The following is a 13,837-nucleotide window of genomic DNA, read 5'->3' on the forward strand; positions in this document are numbered from 1 at the left end:
AAAATAAACTGATGTCATAAAGGACACTATTTAAATTTAATTTAGTTTCTACATAACTCAAGACATCATTAAACAAATGATGTTTATATTTTTCTGCTTTCTCAGCTCTGTGACTAATATTGACAGGGTTCTACCATGTATTAGCATGTTTGTCTATATAAGTAAGTATAAATAGAAAAATAATCATAATTAAGAATAGTTTTGAACAGTAGGAAGAAAAAGATTTTATTGAGCAACAAGCAAAACGTTATCAAAGTGCACTGGCCCTTTCTATTCCAAAGAAAGGATTAGATAGAAAAGGTTCCAAATTGCAACGTTTGCTAGGAATTGCGTTAGCCGATCAGTTTTGGAAGAAATCACCAGTAAATATACCAATCAAAAAATATTCTGGAGATGAAATCTTTTGCTTTTTAATATCCAGACAACTATTGGGAATGTCACATCCAAAGGTCTGTTTTGAATGGAAAAGGCCACTCCAGGTTAAAAGATAGGGAGAGGGCTTCTTTTGAGAAATTATTCTGTAAAGCCTACCTTTTGCCAACAGCCAGGCATGGGTAAGCCATCTGGCCCCTGTTTTAAAGAGAAAAGAGAATTCCTCAGGTTCCACAAGAGTGATTAAACCTCATTTTTCACATGCTCAGAGGCTTAAACATAAATTTCTACCCGTTAGTGGCTTCTGTCATGGGCATCTTTTAAAAATTAGCAACTCCCAATATATTATTCCATTGTTAGGTAAAAATAAAGAAAATTCAAATGTTTTCCAGAGTGAGCACACATTTTGAAAACATATAAAGTATGGAAAATGTTATGCCTAATTTTGAAAAAGCAATTTACAAAGCATATCTATATTTTTAGATAATAAATCTATACTCTTAATTTCATTAAAACACATCTCACTGTTATCTCTATTAAATAAACCAAAATAACTTCTCTTCCTGGTCACTATTAGACTATGGCTGAATTCATGATAATGATGAAGAATCAATGACAAACCATTTCTATCTGAAGTTTATAGTTCTTCACATTAAATACAATAAACATACTCAATTGAGTTAAAAGACAGGCAGCCTATCTGTAGACTTATGATAAAATATTATCTATAGCATTCATCAGTTTCTCTATTTAAATACTTCAGAAGTCAGTTAACAAATTCTGAATAAGAAGTTCCTAAGTGTTGCAAAATTTAAAGTGTACAGATTCTTCAGATACAAATGATACAAGTAAGGCAGGAAGAGCTGGTGTATCAAGAAGGCATGCTTCTACTTTTTCCCCAACAAAATGATCAATAAAATATGATTTATCATCAATACTAAGCAAATAAAATAACTGGGAACTTCATATTGAGATTTTTCTAACTATAATTACTGACTGCTTAATTTTTAGAAATGTAAATATCTCTTAAAAGAGAAATATAAATTTATCTTTAAAGAATCATGCTTATAACTGAAGAACAATATAAGAACATGCAGACCGGTATAACCATCAATGCAAACATCAAACTTTTTATTTATACCTCAGAAAATATGAATATACTTTCATTTTAAATGTAAAAAAAAAAACTTTAAAAAAGCTTCATAAAATATTTGGGAAAACTGATAATGCCAGATTGGTACAAGGAAAAGGTTCAACCAGCAGAATTTTAGATTTTAGTATTAGGAGGATTTTGAGTTCATGCCAATGGAGATAAGGGAGTTTGGTCTACTTTAGGAAAGTGAGTTTGAAAAGGAGAGACCATTAAATTGAAAAGGTTACGTGACAAAGCAGAGGGTTTGGGCTGCAGACTATTATCTTTAGAAGCTCAGAGAAGTTTGGTCTTCTTCTCTATGGTCTCTTAAAGCATTCTCTTGAATTGGTTAACGCTTGACCACAGAAGCTGAATTCCCATAGGTTGGGCCTTATTTACAGCCTGATAGAAATTTACTGAAAGAGGCAGAAATACCTTCATTTCTTTTAGAGAAAAAGAAAAAAAGTCAAACTTAGGTGGAAAACCAAAGACGGTGTAGCAGTGCCTTTGCATCAAATATTTTCATGTAATTGTAATCTCTAAATATTTAGCGAAAAAACTAACATTCCAAAGAACACAGAAAAGGTGGTCATGTCAGTTGTGAGAACAACATCAGGAGATTAATTTGCATTCATTGATAGAAACTCGTGCTTGCTCTCTTCCTCTGCAGAGTAGCAGAAGGAGCCTGTTCATGCACATGCATGTAGTGTGTGTATCATGTAAAGCTTGCCCAGACAGCACCACTTTACACTGATAGAGATGAACATGTAATAAACAAAGGAACTGCATGCAGGGTGGTAGGAAAGAGAAATACTGTACCAATTGGCAAGGGGCATCCAGCCCATCCAGGCCAGGCTGGCCTGGCTCCCCTTTTTCCCCCTTAACGCCACGGAATCCCTGTTTGTAAAGATTAACTCATAATGTTACTAACACAAGAAATCACTTAAGCACAAATTCTGTGAAAGAAGTAACTCCAACGAAAGGCTGGGAGAGGAGCAACTCTGAAGGTAAAAGTAACATTCAGTGAAGATGGACAAAGTAAAATGGAGGGACGCATATGCCTACAACAGGGGCTTGTTGGAAAACAGTGGCCTTTGCTTTTGAGGGGTATGGAATAGTGCCGGCTCCGTTCGGATCTTACAATCAGATTCCAGGTGCACCATGATATTTGGGGGTTAAGAAACCAGGCAGAGCTAGTGACCAGAGATGAGATGTGGAACATATCAGGATAACTGTGATAAATGTTTCTGGGTGCCTTGAAGTCCGTCTTAAAGGACCCCGATCAGACACCCTCCTGTTACGGATGCCTCCAGCTTGCTCTTCTCCCATCTGATCCCCTCACACAAACATCCGGAGACAGTTGCACGGGTCAGACATACCAACGGGCAGGGTGCATCTAATCCAGGAGCACCCTGTTCTCCTTTCTCCCCTTTAGGCCCCTTTTTGCCTTTCTTTCCCTTTTCCCCCTGTGGATACAAGGGTTTAAATAAAAGACAAATTTTTATTTGGGGGGAAATCATGGTAATTCAAAAGATGGTTTAGGTAAGAAAATTCTGGAAGGGCATTTACCATTGTTTTCTGATTTAGGTACGGCATGATATTATAAAAGCTAACTTACACTTTCAGCGTGACAATGGATTCTGGGCAGCGGTATATGGGATTTTATTTAAGATACGCAACAAGACAGAAGAAGGAGACTTAAAAGCGGATACATCAGAAGTGCTAACTTAGCGCTAACGTAGACCACAATGTCACGGTCATGAATTAGGTGTCTGAGTCATAGATCTTATGAGGATGACAGGTACCAAAAGTATTGAAGCCAGCCAGTGGCAGATGAAGTTCAGGGAAATAATGGATACTTCACTCATTTTCAATACCAATTTTTTTTTTTCCTAATCCTGTAACAGATGAAAGCTGCATTGAATCAGAGGAAAAGGAAAGAATATTAACAGCATGTATTTCTTTGAAATGTATCCAACTTTATGATTGATACTACTTGTGTAACTCTCATTCAAAATATTCCATGTCTGAAAATACGCTTCTATTTCTTTTAACATTTTTTACATCCTTTTGTTACAGAAAAACATTTTTTCAAAAGAAACTGAAAGCAAATACTTTCCTTATTAAATCAGGTAAACAAATGTTAAAGTGCTGATACTTTGCAGCAATGACAACTGGAGAAACAGACTTATTTATAAACCTAGGGATCTTCTTTAAGTCACTCTCTTACTGATCTCATGCCATGTATTTACAGTGGTAAATGTTTCCAGCTTACTCACAATGTAACAAAAGCAAAAAAAAAAAAAAAAAAAAAAATCTGTTCAGGAGAGGAAAAGCAGCTTGGACTCAATAAAAATGAGGTAGGCAGGATAATTACATAGTGGGAATGTAGCTATGGAAATTAGTATTCAGGAATCAAGGTAAAGGTTGTGGGAAATCTACATGGATCATAGGACCAGAGGAATTAAGGAAAGGAGGCAAAAGGAGGAGAAGGAAGGAACGCACCACAGCTGTTTTATATTAACATCAGTATCTCTGCATATTTATAGACAGGGAGTTGGTGCCGTGCAGAATTCAAAATCCTATATAATACACACTTAAATAAATGTATTCATTCTGCAATCAGGATGTGAGTTACAATAAAACTGAATCTCTGAAGCAAAGCAACATAAATATTGACAGGTGAAAGGAGATATACATAACAGAAATATACAAGATATACATTCGAATTAATACATTCATTCCGACAGCATGAGCAAAAGCTCCTCATTTATCTCCTGTGTGCCAAAAAGATTGCATCAGAAGGCTCAGAATCAAAAACACTTGAATTTCTTGAATAAGGGGCAAAGAGACATTCTGTGTGGCTTGGTTGATCATGATAAAAGACAATGATGACCCCAGATGCCAAGGTGAAATAAGAGCAGTTGTGATAGGAAGTAAGATGGGAGGAGCATTCAGGAGTAAGTTGCTCAGTCACACAAGATGGATAACATCCTTCCTTAACAAATCACTTCAGTACCATGACATAAAACTGATGTAAACTCGTGTGGGTGAGCTATTCCTTCCCAGAAAGCAGTGGATCATCTTCACATAGGTGTGTCTGAGACCAGCTGTGTTGGGTATTATTACTTTAGAATTCAATTCATTATTTGGTAAATCAACACAGATTAAGAACTCAACAGAAAAATGTCTTATGAATGTTACTGTGTCAGGCTATAGGAATCATTTTTCAGTAATATTTTAGTGAGTCTCGAGCTTGATGGGAAAGAAACACTAGTATGAAGAATAACGTGCCAATCTTATTCATCAGCATTGTTATGGCATATGTACTGATTCTCCATGCAATACAAAACCATCTGTCGTTGTGGGTATGAGTACATAAGAGCTTTTGATAACTTTTATTTTCCATGTCAAAGACTTATATACATGAATTATTCTCATTTAGAATCTAATTTTTGTAAATTTAAAACTTGTAATCATGGAAGCTGAACATGGAAATACTTTTGTATTGGTGATTAACATTATTCTGAGGATCAAGTTTCTAGCTTTTATGCTTTCATATGCTGTAATGTTGGTAATTTCTTTCTCATAAACATGAGTATCCTCCTAATGGTTATATTACATATAATTTATTTATTTATTTTTGAGATGGAGTCTCACTCTTGTTGCCCAGACTGGAGTGCAATGGTGTGCAATCTCGGCTCACTGCAACCTCTGCCTCCTGAGTTCAAGCGATTCTCCTGCCTCAGCCTCCCAAGTAGCAGGGCTAACAGGTGCCTGCCACCACGCCTGGCTAATTTTTGTATTTTTAGTAGAGATAGGGTTTTGCCATGTTGGCCGGGTTGATCTCAAACTCTTGACCTCCAGGTGATCCACCTGCCTCAGCCTCCCAAAGTGATGGGATTATAGGTATGAGCCACCATGCCCATTGGTAATATGTTTTTGAGTGATTAAGATTTATACATACGTGTGTGTGTGTATGTATGTGTGTGTATATATATATATGTATATGTGTATATATATATATATATATATATATATATATATATATATATGTATATGTATAAATAATGCTTTTAAGTTTTTTCAGAGACAGCATCTTGTTGTATCACCCAGGCTGGAGTATAGTGGTGTGCACATAGCTCACTGCAGCCTCAAACTCCTGTGTTCAAGTGATCATCTCACCTCAGCCTCTAGAGTAGCTGGGACTACCGGTACACGCCATCATGCCCCATCGAGTTTTTCATTTTTTAGTAGAGATGGGGGTCTTGCTATGTTGCCCAGGCTGGTGTTGAACTCTGGGCCTTAAGCATTCCTCCCACCTAGGACTCCCAAAGCCCCAGATTACAGGCATGAGCCACTGCACCCAGCCACATATAATCTTTAAAACACACTCATCTTGGGCTGAAAACTTATATGCACAATTCATCTCAAAACATATTTTATAGTCAGAATTTACAATTCAGAATAAAAGAACTTTTTATACCTCGGTTTCCTTGTGAAATGGGGAAAATAATGCCAACTTCAGGTACTAAAAGTGTTGAAGCCAGCGAGTAATTTTCATCCTTTTGATGAGGATTAAAAGACTTATCATATGTAAAGCTCCTGGGAAAGCACATATGATCAGTAAATGTGAGGATCCTGGTGTCGATGATGGGGCTTTCAGATAACCACTTACACAGGCTCTCTTGCCAATGGGTTGGGGAGGGTCTAAGCAATGCTTAAAGGCCTAAAACTTAACACTGCAAGCTTAATAATCTTTGACAACTCATTTAGCCTTGCTTGTCAACAGCTATTAATGTCACTGTTCAAGAAACTTTATAGGGTTATAAAAACTGCTAAATAGAGCAGGGACGTAAATTAACCTGAGAAATAGAACAGGTTTAAATTTGTGCTGTGAAACACAGTTTCAGTCACTTTAAGATTTTCACTATTCTATTGAGGGATTGAGTTTTTGATGGCTTCTTTTGCTGTGTCCGGTGTAAAAAATTCTCCTTAGATCTACTACCAAGTAAAAGATCCAAGCAAAATACTGAGAAGGGCGGGGGTGGGGGCGGGGGTGGGGGCGGGGGAAGGGGTGGGAGAGAGAGAGGGAGTGAGGGAGCGAGGGAGAGGAAAGGAGGGAAGGGAGGAGAAAAGAACAAAGGAGAAGAAAGGGATGAATTACTTTTAAAATCCATAATCCAAACTTCTCTTTCAAGTCACAAAACCATATTGCTTGATATTGGCTCCTAAAGACCATGGAGCTGACGGTTCTGAGATAGAACTTCAACATCAACCTCATAAAATATACTAATACCTCCATTTAAAAAATCTCTCTTGCTCTAAATCTAAAACAGCAAATTCTAGTCCTGTGTATGAATTTACTGTTATCAGTCACACCGCTTCTCCATTTTCAAATAAAAAATATCAAGGTACAAAACATATCTCCATTTCTCTACCAGGAAGTAGTGAAGATAAGTGGATGCTGACTCTGCAGGCTTCAGTGAGCTCTGCCAAATACTATTGCAGATTTGTGCTATTCAATTTTACTTTTTTTAAAAAAAATTTTTTTCAAAAATCATTTTTCAATCAATTAGTGTCTGATATTTGAAAACCTGTAGCTTGAATATCTGGGGATAATATATTTTTTTCTATGCCAGGCAGTGCGCTTATATCTGGCAGTACAGCCTTCTTCATTCGTCTCTGAAGACCCGATTCTTTATATCGGGCATCAGCATGTTTTTGGAGCACAGGATAGAGAAAGATTAAATGTCAAATGGAATCACGCATGCTGAACAGCAAAGCAGACAGCAGGAGAAGAATCAAGGCACATGCTGGGATGGAGGGGTCACCTTTTCTCCCTTTTCTCCTGGGTCACCCTTCTCACCCCGTGGACCAGGGAAGCCCTGTAAAATAAAAAGCAAACCAAAAAGATCTATTGGTGTAATGGTGGCAAAATCATACAGAAACACGTATTTTAGGATTTTACATTTCTGAACTGAAATATAACACAAAATGGGACACCAGTCATAAGATTTAGATAATAAGGTGGTGCCGAGAAATACCTGTTTTCTAATGTCTCCATTATCTAGACACAACAGGTTTCTTGCTTTTCCTTTCAGAAATACAGAGAGGAAAGAATACCAGGATATTATTTTGAATTCTGGCAAGTTCACTGATTTGTGCGGACTTGGGCAAATCACTTACCGCTCTGCACTTGACTCCCTTGACTGTAAAATGAGGTTAATGATATCTACCAGGCAGCTGTTGTGAATGTGAAATGTGATGATATACTACAAAGTACCAGAATGATGCCTGCCCATAACAGGTGCTCATAAACAGTAAGTATTACTTTTGGTATTCTCATTATTCATGTAATCCAGGATGAGCAGTGATTGTTTCTAGAGGCATTTACTTTTGACATATGACTTGACATATTTTCACGGGATCATGTTAGCATAAGATATATAGAGACTAAATGCTAAAAGGAAAAAATATTGCATAACTGCTTTGAGAAAAAAACATACACCATTCCCTAAGGATAGCATATGAGAGGGATATTGAGTTTATGCATATTTTTCATAAATAGGTCATGCTGATGTTAAGAGAACCCTTAATTTGGGAAAGTATTTTAAACTGCCACCATCCACTACCAGTTACTAATTTTCTACAAGATAATTGTGTTTTTTGCTTTTCTGTTTATCTCATGTGAACACTAGTGTATATTTTATATTGCTGTTTACATGCACAGCAATATATGTTCTATGCATACCTATATGCACAGAAAAAAATAAGTATTCTTTCTGTTATTGATGATGGAGACCACCAACATCTATTATAATAGGATGATGTTTATTGTACTTATTACTTACATCAAGACCAGGCTCTCCATCCTTCCCCTGCCAAAGAACCATAGTAGCTACATTAGTGTTGCTAAGTTTTATGAATAGGTTATTGCTTGATTTAAGGCTGTCTGAACATGCAACACTAGTACTAGAATGACGACTTCAGAAATGTGAAAAAGATTTCTATGGATTAGTGGCTGTTAGTGTTGCAACTAAGGGTAATTAAAATTTTATATATTGGGTTAAATAGTCTAATGTTTTGCTGATGTTTAAGGGTTGGTAACTAAGTTATCAGTCCAAGAGTTAAGTTAAAAGCAAAAATACTGGTTAGTCAATTTAAAAACACACCAGCACTAATAGGGGATGTGAATCAATGCTACTTTAATTTGATAACTTAGTAGTTAGCTCATAAATGAGTAAAGAATATAGAAACTGTTTCCTGTTAAGTACAGTTTTAATTTGGCTAGATGTGCACACTGTGTATGAAGGGTTTGAAGGTTGCAACTTAAAATTTTTTTTTAAGTAAGCTTTGTAAATGAATAATCCCAAATATATATTTTTAAAGTCGTAAGACTATTAGGCAAGAATGATAAATTCACTCCCATAGTGCGTGCAGATGATCACAGTGATGACCCTATTGTGTCATACTATGGATCCATCCAAAGTTCACAAGAGGCTAGTTTGATTCCGTCAATTAGATTTTGAAACCTATTTCAAAATCAGCATCTTTTTTTTTCCTTTAGCACTGAGGTAATCATGGTTTATGTTTATTATTTCAATTCCTAAAAAGCATACGGGAAATACGAAAAGGTTAAAATTCTTAATGCAACATATTCTTTTACTGTAGTCCTACCCTGTCTTAATGAATCAATTATAATTCTTCCCAAGATAATATTTTAAAAGCAAACCAGAGGTCTTAATTTCAATTCTGTGTAATTAAGAATTTTCAGGCTGGGTGCAGTGGCTCACACCTGTAATCCTTGCACTTTAGGAGGCCAAAGTGGGTGAATCACTTGAGGCCAGGAGTTCAAGACTAGCCTGGCCAAGATAGTGAAAATCCCTGTCTCTACTAAAAACACAAAAATTAGCCAGCATGGTGGCACATGCCTGTAGTCCCAGCTACTCAGGAGACTAAAGCAGGAGAAATGCTTGAACCCAGGAGGTGGAGGTTGCAGTGAGCTGAGATTGTGCCACTGCACACCAGCCTGGGCAAAAGAGTGAGACTCCATTTCAAAAATAATAATAAAAAGAATTTTTAGAAGATAGAACACTATCAATGTTCTATGTTCTGAACATCACTTGTCATCACAGTTATTTAGAAAAACATCATCATAAATATCAATTTAATTTGGGGAATAATTTTTAGTAGCAAGTCTCATTTTAGTAAATAGCCTATAGGAACAGATAAAGTCTGAAGAAGGCTGTTTTCAATGAAGCTTCCACAGCCATTTTTGGATCCAGTGACCTTTCAAGGAAGTGCCAGTTATGAGTGTCCAGTAAGACGTAGGGAGGGCATCTTCTGACAGTCAGAGTCCTGTTCTTGGCTTAATAGTTTATTCTAGAGACAGTCTTTGATCCTCTCAATCTCGTGAAGTGACTGGATATGGGTCTGTATGTGATGAGTGGGCGAGAGACTGAGTATAACCTGTTTGTGAAGGACATGGAATTGCTGGCATCATAGATCATTAGTGGACTGTTGTTTTCTTGTCTAACATGAGTCTGCCCCACAAAGGAAGGGTTAACCGTGTCAGTGACTGGTCAGCTATGCATGCAGGAGGTGGGGACGCGCATGCGACTGGGAACTCACAGGCAGCCCATAGGGCCCCCTCGGTCCGGGCTCTCCCACAGCTCCTTTTTCGCCCTAAAATGAAAAGTAGAAAGTTCAAATCACATGCACCTACATTCACACACTTTCTCTCATGCCCTGTGTATAAAGCCTCTATGTCAAGGACCATTCTATGAAAATCTCAAAGATTTAGGCTCTTAGAGAGTCACTTCCAGTGACAGTTGGAAAGTAATGCACAGAAGCATCTTTTACTAAATCACCTTTGAAATAGAGGCAGCAGAAGATTGCCGCTGCCCAGCTGTGAGAAAGCATTTGCATATCTCAGATGCCATACTTGGGTTTCTTTGGCATTAGTGTTAAACATGTATTTGTTACTATGTTGTTAGCACCCTTAAATGTAAAAATAAATTGCCTTTTCTTTTTTTAAATTATACTTTAAGTTCTGGGGTACATGGGCAGAACATGCAGATTTATTACATGGGTATATGCTTGCCATAGGTATTTACTTGCCATCCATCACCCCATCATTTACATTAGGTATTTCTCCTAATGCTATTCCTCTCCTAGCCCCCCACCCCCAGCTATCCCTTTCTAGACCCCCAACCCCCAACATGCCCCAGTGTGTGATGTTTCCCCCGCCCCCATGTCCATATGTTCTCATTGTTAAACATCCACTTATGAGTGAGAACATGTGGTGTTTGGTTTTCTGTTCTTGTGTCAGTTTGCTGAGAATGATGGTTTCCAGCTTTATCCATGTCCCTGCAAAGGACACATGAACTAATCCTTTTTTAAATTTTTATTTATTTATTTTACTATACTTTAGGTTCTGGGGTACATTTGCAGAACATGCAGGATTGTTGCATAGATACACACGCGGCAATGTGGTTTGCTGCCTCCATCCCCCGTCACTTACATCTGGCATTTCTCCCCATGTTATCCCTCCCAAACTTCCCCACCCCGCCCACTATCCCTCCCTTGCCCCCCCCAACAGACCTGTTTGTGATGCTCCCCTCCCTGTGTTCATGTTTTCTCGTTGTTCAACACCCGCCTATGAGTGAGAACATGCAGTGTTTGATTTTCTGTTCTAGTGTCAGTTTGCTGAGAATGATGATTTCCAGATTCATCCATGTCCCTACAAAGGACATGAACTCGTCGTTTTTTATGGCTGCATAGTATTCCGTGGTGTATATATGCCACATTTTCCTTGTCCTGTCTATTGATGATGGGCATTTGGGCTGATTCTAGGTCTCTATTATTGTACGCAGGGCTACAATGAACATACGTGTGCATGTGTCTTTACAGTAGAATGATTTATAATCCTTTGGGTATATACCCAGTAATGGGATTGCTGGGTCAAATGGAATTTCTATTTCTAGGTCCTTGAGGAATCACCACACTGTTTTCCACAATGGTTGAACTTCCGCAATGGTGGGAGTTTATACTCCCATCAACAGTGTAAAAGTGTTCCTATTTCTCCACGTCCTCTCCAGCATCTGTTGTCTCCAGATTTTTTAATGAGCGCCATTCTAACTGGCATGAGGTGGTATCTCAATGTGGTTTTGATTTGCATTTCTCTAATAATCAGTGATGATGAGCATTTTTTACTATGTTTGTTGGCTTCATATATGCCTTTTGAAAAAAGTCTGTTCACATCCTTCGCCCACTTTTAGACGGGTTTGTTTTTTTCTTGTAAATCTGTTTTAGTTCTTTGTAGATTCTGGATATTAGCCCTTTGTCAGATGGGTAGATTGCATTTTTTCCCATTCTGTTGGTTGCCGGTTCACTCTAATGATTGTTTCTTTTGCTGTACAGAAGCTCTGGAGTTTAATTAGGTCCCATTTGTGGATTTTGGCTTTTATTGCCAATGCTCTTGATGTTTTTAGTTGTGAAGTCTTTGCCTATGCCTATGTCCTGAATGGTTTTGCCTAGGTTTTCTTCTAGGGTTTTTATGGTATTAGGTCTTATGTTTAAATCTTTAATCCCTGGAGTTAATTTTAGTGTAAGGTGTCAAGAAGGGGTCCAGTTTCTGCTTTCTGCACATGGCTAGCCAGTTTTCCCATCACCATTTATTAAACAGGGAATACTTTCTCCATTGCTTGTTTTTGTCAGGTTTATCAAAGATCAGATGGTTGTAGATGTGTGGCATTGCCTCCAGGACCTCTTTTCTGTTCCACTGGTCTATATCTCTGTTTTGGTACCAGTACCATGCTGTTTTGATTACTGTAGCCTTGTAGCATAGTTTGAAATCAAGTAGTGTTATGCCTCTGGCTTTGTTCTTTTTGCTTAGGATTGTATTGGCTATACGGGCTCTATTTTGGCTCCATACGAAGTTTAAGGTAGTTTTTTCCAGTCCTGTGGAGAAGGTCATTGGTAGCTTGATGGGGACAGCATTGAATCTATACATTACTTTGGGCAGTATGGCTATTTTCACAATATTGATTCTCTCTTAACCATGAGTATGGAATGTTTCTCTGTCTGTTTGTGTCCTCTCTTATTTCCTTGAGCAGTGGTTTATAGTTCTCCTTGAAGAGGTCCTTTACCTCCTTCGTTAGTTGTATTCCTAGGTATCTTACTCTCTTTGTAGCAATTGTGAATGGGAGTTTGCTCATGATTTGGCTCTCTGTTAGTCTCTTTTTGGTGTATAGAAATGCTTGTGATTTCTGCACATTGATTTTGTATCCTGAGACTCTGCTGAAGTTGCTTATCAGTTTAAGGATATTTTGGGCTGAGATGATAGGGTCTTCTAAATATACAATCATGCCATCTGCAAACAGAGACAATTTGACTTCCTCTTTTCCTAACTGAATACCTTTTTTTTTCTTTCCTAATTGCTCTGGCTAGAACTTCCAATACTATATTGAATAGGAGTGGCGACATAGAGCATCCTTGTCTAGTACCGGATTTCAAAGGAATGCTTCCAGTTTTTGCCCATTCTGTATGATATTGGCTGTAGGTTTGTCATAAATAGCTTTTATTATTTTGAGATATGTTCCTTTGATACCTAGTTTATTGAGAGTTTTTAGCATAAAGGGCGGTTGAATTTTGTGAAAGGCCTTCTCTGCATCTATTGAGATAATCGTGTGGTTTTTGTCTTTGGTTCTGTTTATGAGGTGGATTACGTTTATAGACTTGCATATGTTGAACCAGCCTTGCATCCCCGGGATGAAGCCTACTTGATTGTGATAAGTAGGATAAGCTTTTTGATGTGCTGTTTCAATTGGTTTGCCCATATTTTATTGAAGATTTTTGCATCTATGTTCACCATGAATATTGGCCTGAAGTTTTCTTTTTTTGTTGAGTCTGCTGGGTTTTGGTATCAGGATGATATTGGTCTCATAAAATGATTTGAGAAGGAGTCCCTCTTTTTGTATTGTTTGGAATAGTTTCAGAAGGAATGGTACCAGCTCCTCTTTGTTCAGCTGGTAGAATTCAGCTGTGAACCCAACTAAATTCTTTGGGTTCACAGCTGAATTTGGTTGGTAGGCTATTAATTGCTGCCTCAACTTCAGCCCTTGTTATTGGTCTGTTCAAGGTTTCAACTTCTTCCTGATTTAAGCTTGGGAGGATGCATTTAGGAAATTACTTGTGTCTTCCAGGTTTACTGATTTATGTGCATAGAGTTGTATGCAGTAATCTCTGATTGTAGTTTATATTTCTGTGGAGTCAGTGGTGATATCCTCTTTATCATTTTTTATTGCATCTATTTGATTCTTCTCTCTT

At 37.6% G+C, this 13,837-nt stretch overlaps 1 protein-coding gene across 1 annotated transcript in view; it reads right to left on the minus strand.

Moving 5' to 3' along the window:
• COL25A1 (collagen type XXV alpha 1 chain) overlaps positions 1-13,837 on the minus strand; it is a 523,121-nt gene that overhangs the window by 7,053 nt on the left and 502,231 nt on the right. Inside the window, exons 32-36 of the mRNA XM_074396556.1 lie at positions 10,139-10,192; positions 8,359-8,385; positions 7,339-7,392; positions 2,324-2,401; positions 532-570 (exon numbers count right to left, since the gene is read on the minus strand). Coding sequence (XP_074252657.1) covers positions 532-570; positions 2,324-2,401; positions 7,339-7,392; positions 8,359-8,385; positions 10,139-10,192 — 252 coding nt within the window. The remainder of the gene's footprint in view (positions 1-531; positions 571-2,323; positions 2,402-7,338; positions 7,393-8,358; positions 8,386-10,138; positions 10,193-13,837) is intronic.

Source organism: Saimiri boliviensis, chromosome 3 (genome assembly GCF_048565385.1).
Source record: "Saimiri boliviensis isolate mSaiBol1 chromosome 3, mSaiBol1.pri, whole genome shotgun sequence".
NCBI classification, from domain to species: domain Eukaryota; kingdom Metazoa; phylum Chordata; class Mammalia; order Primates; family Cebidae; genus Saimiri; species Saimiri boliviensis.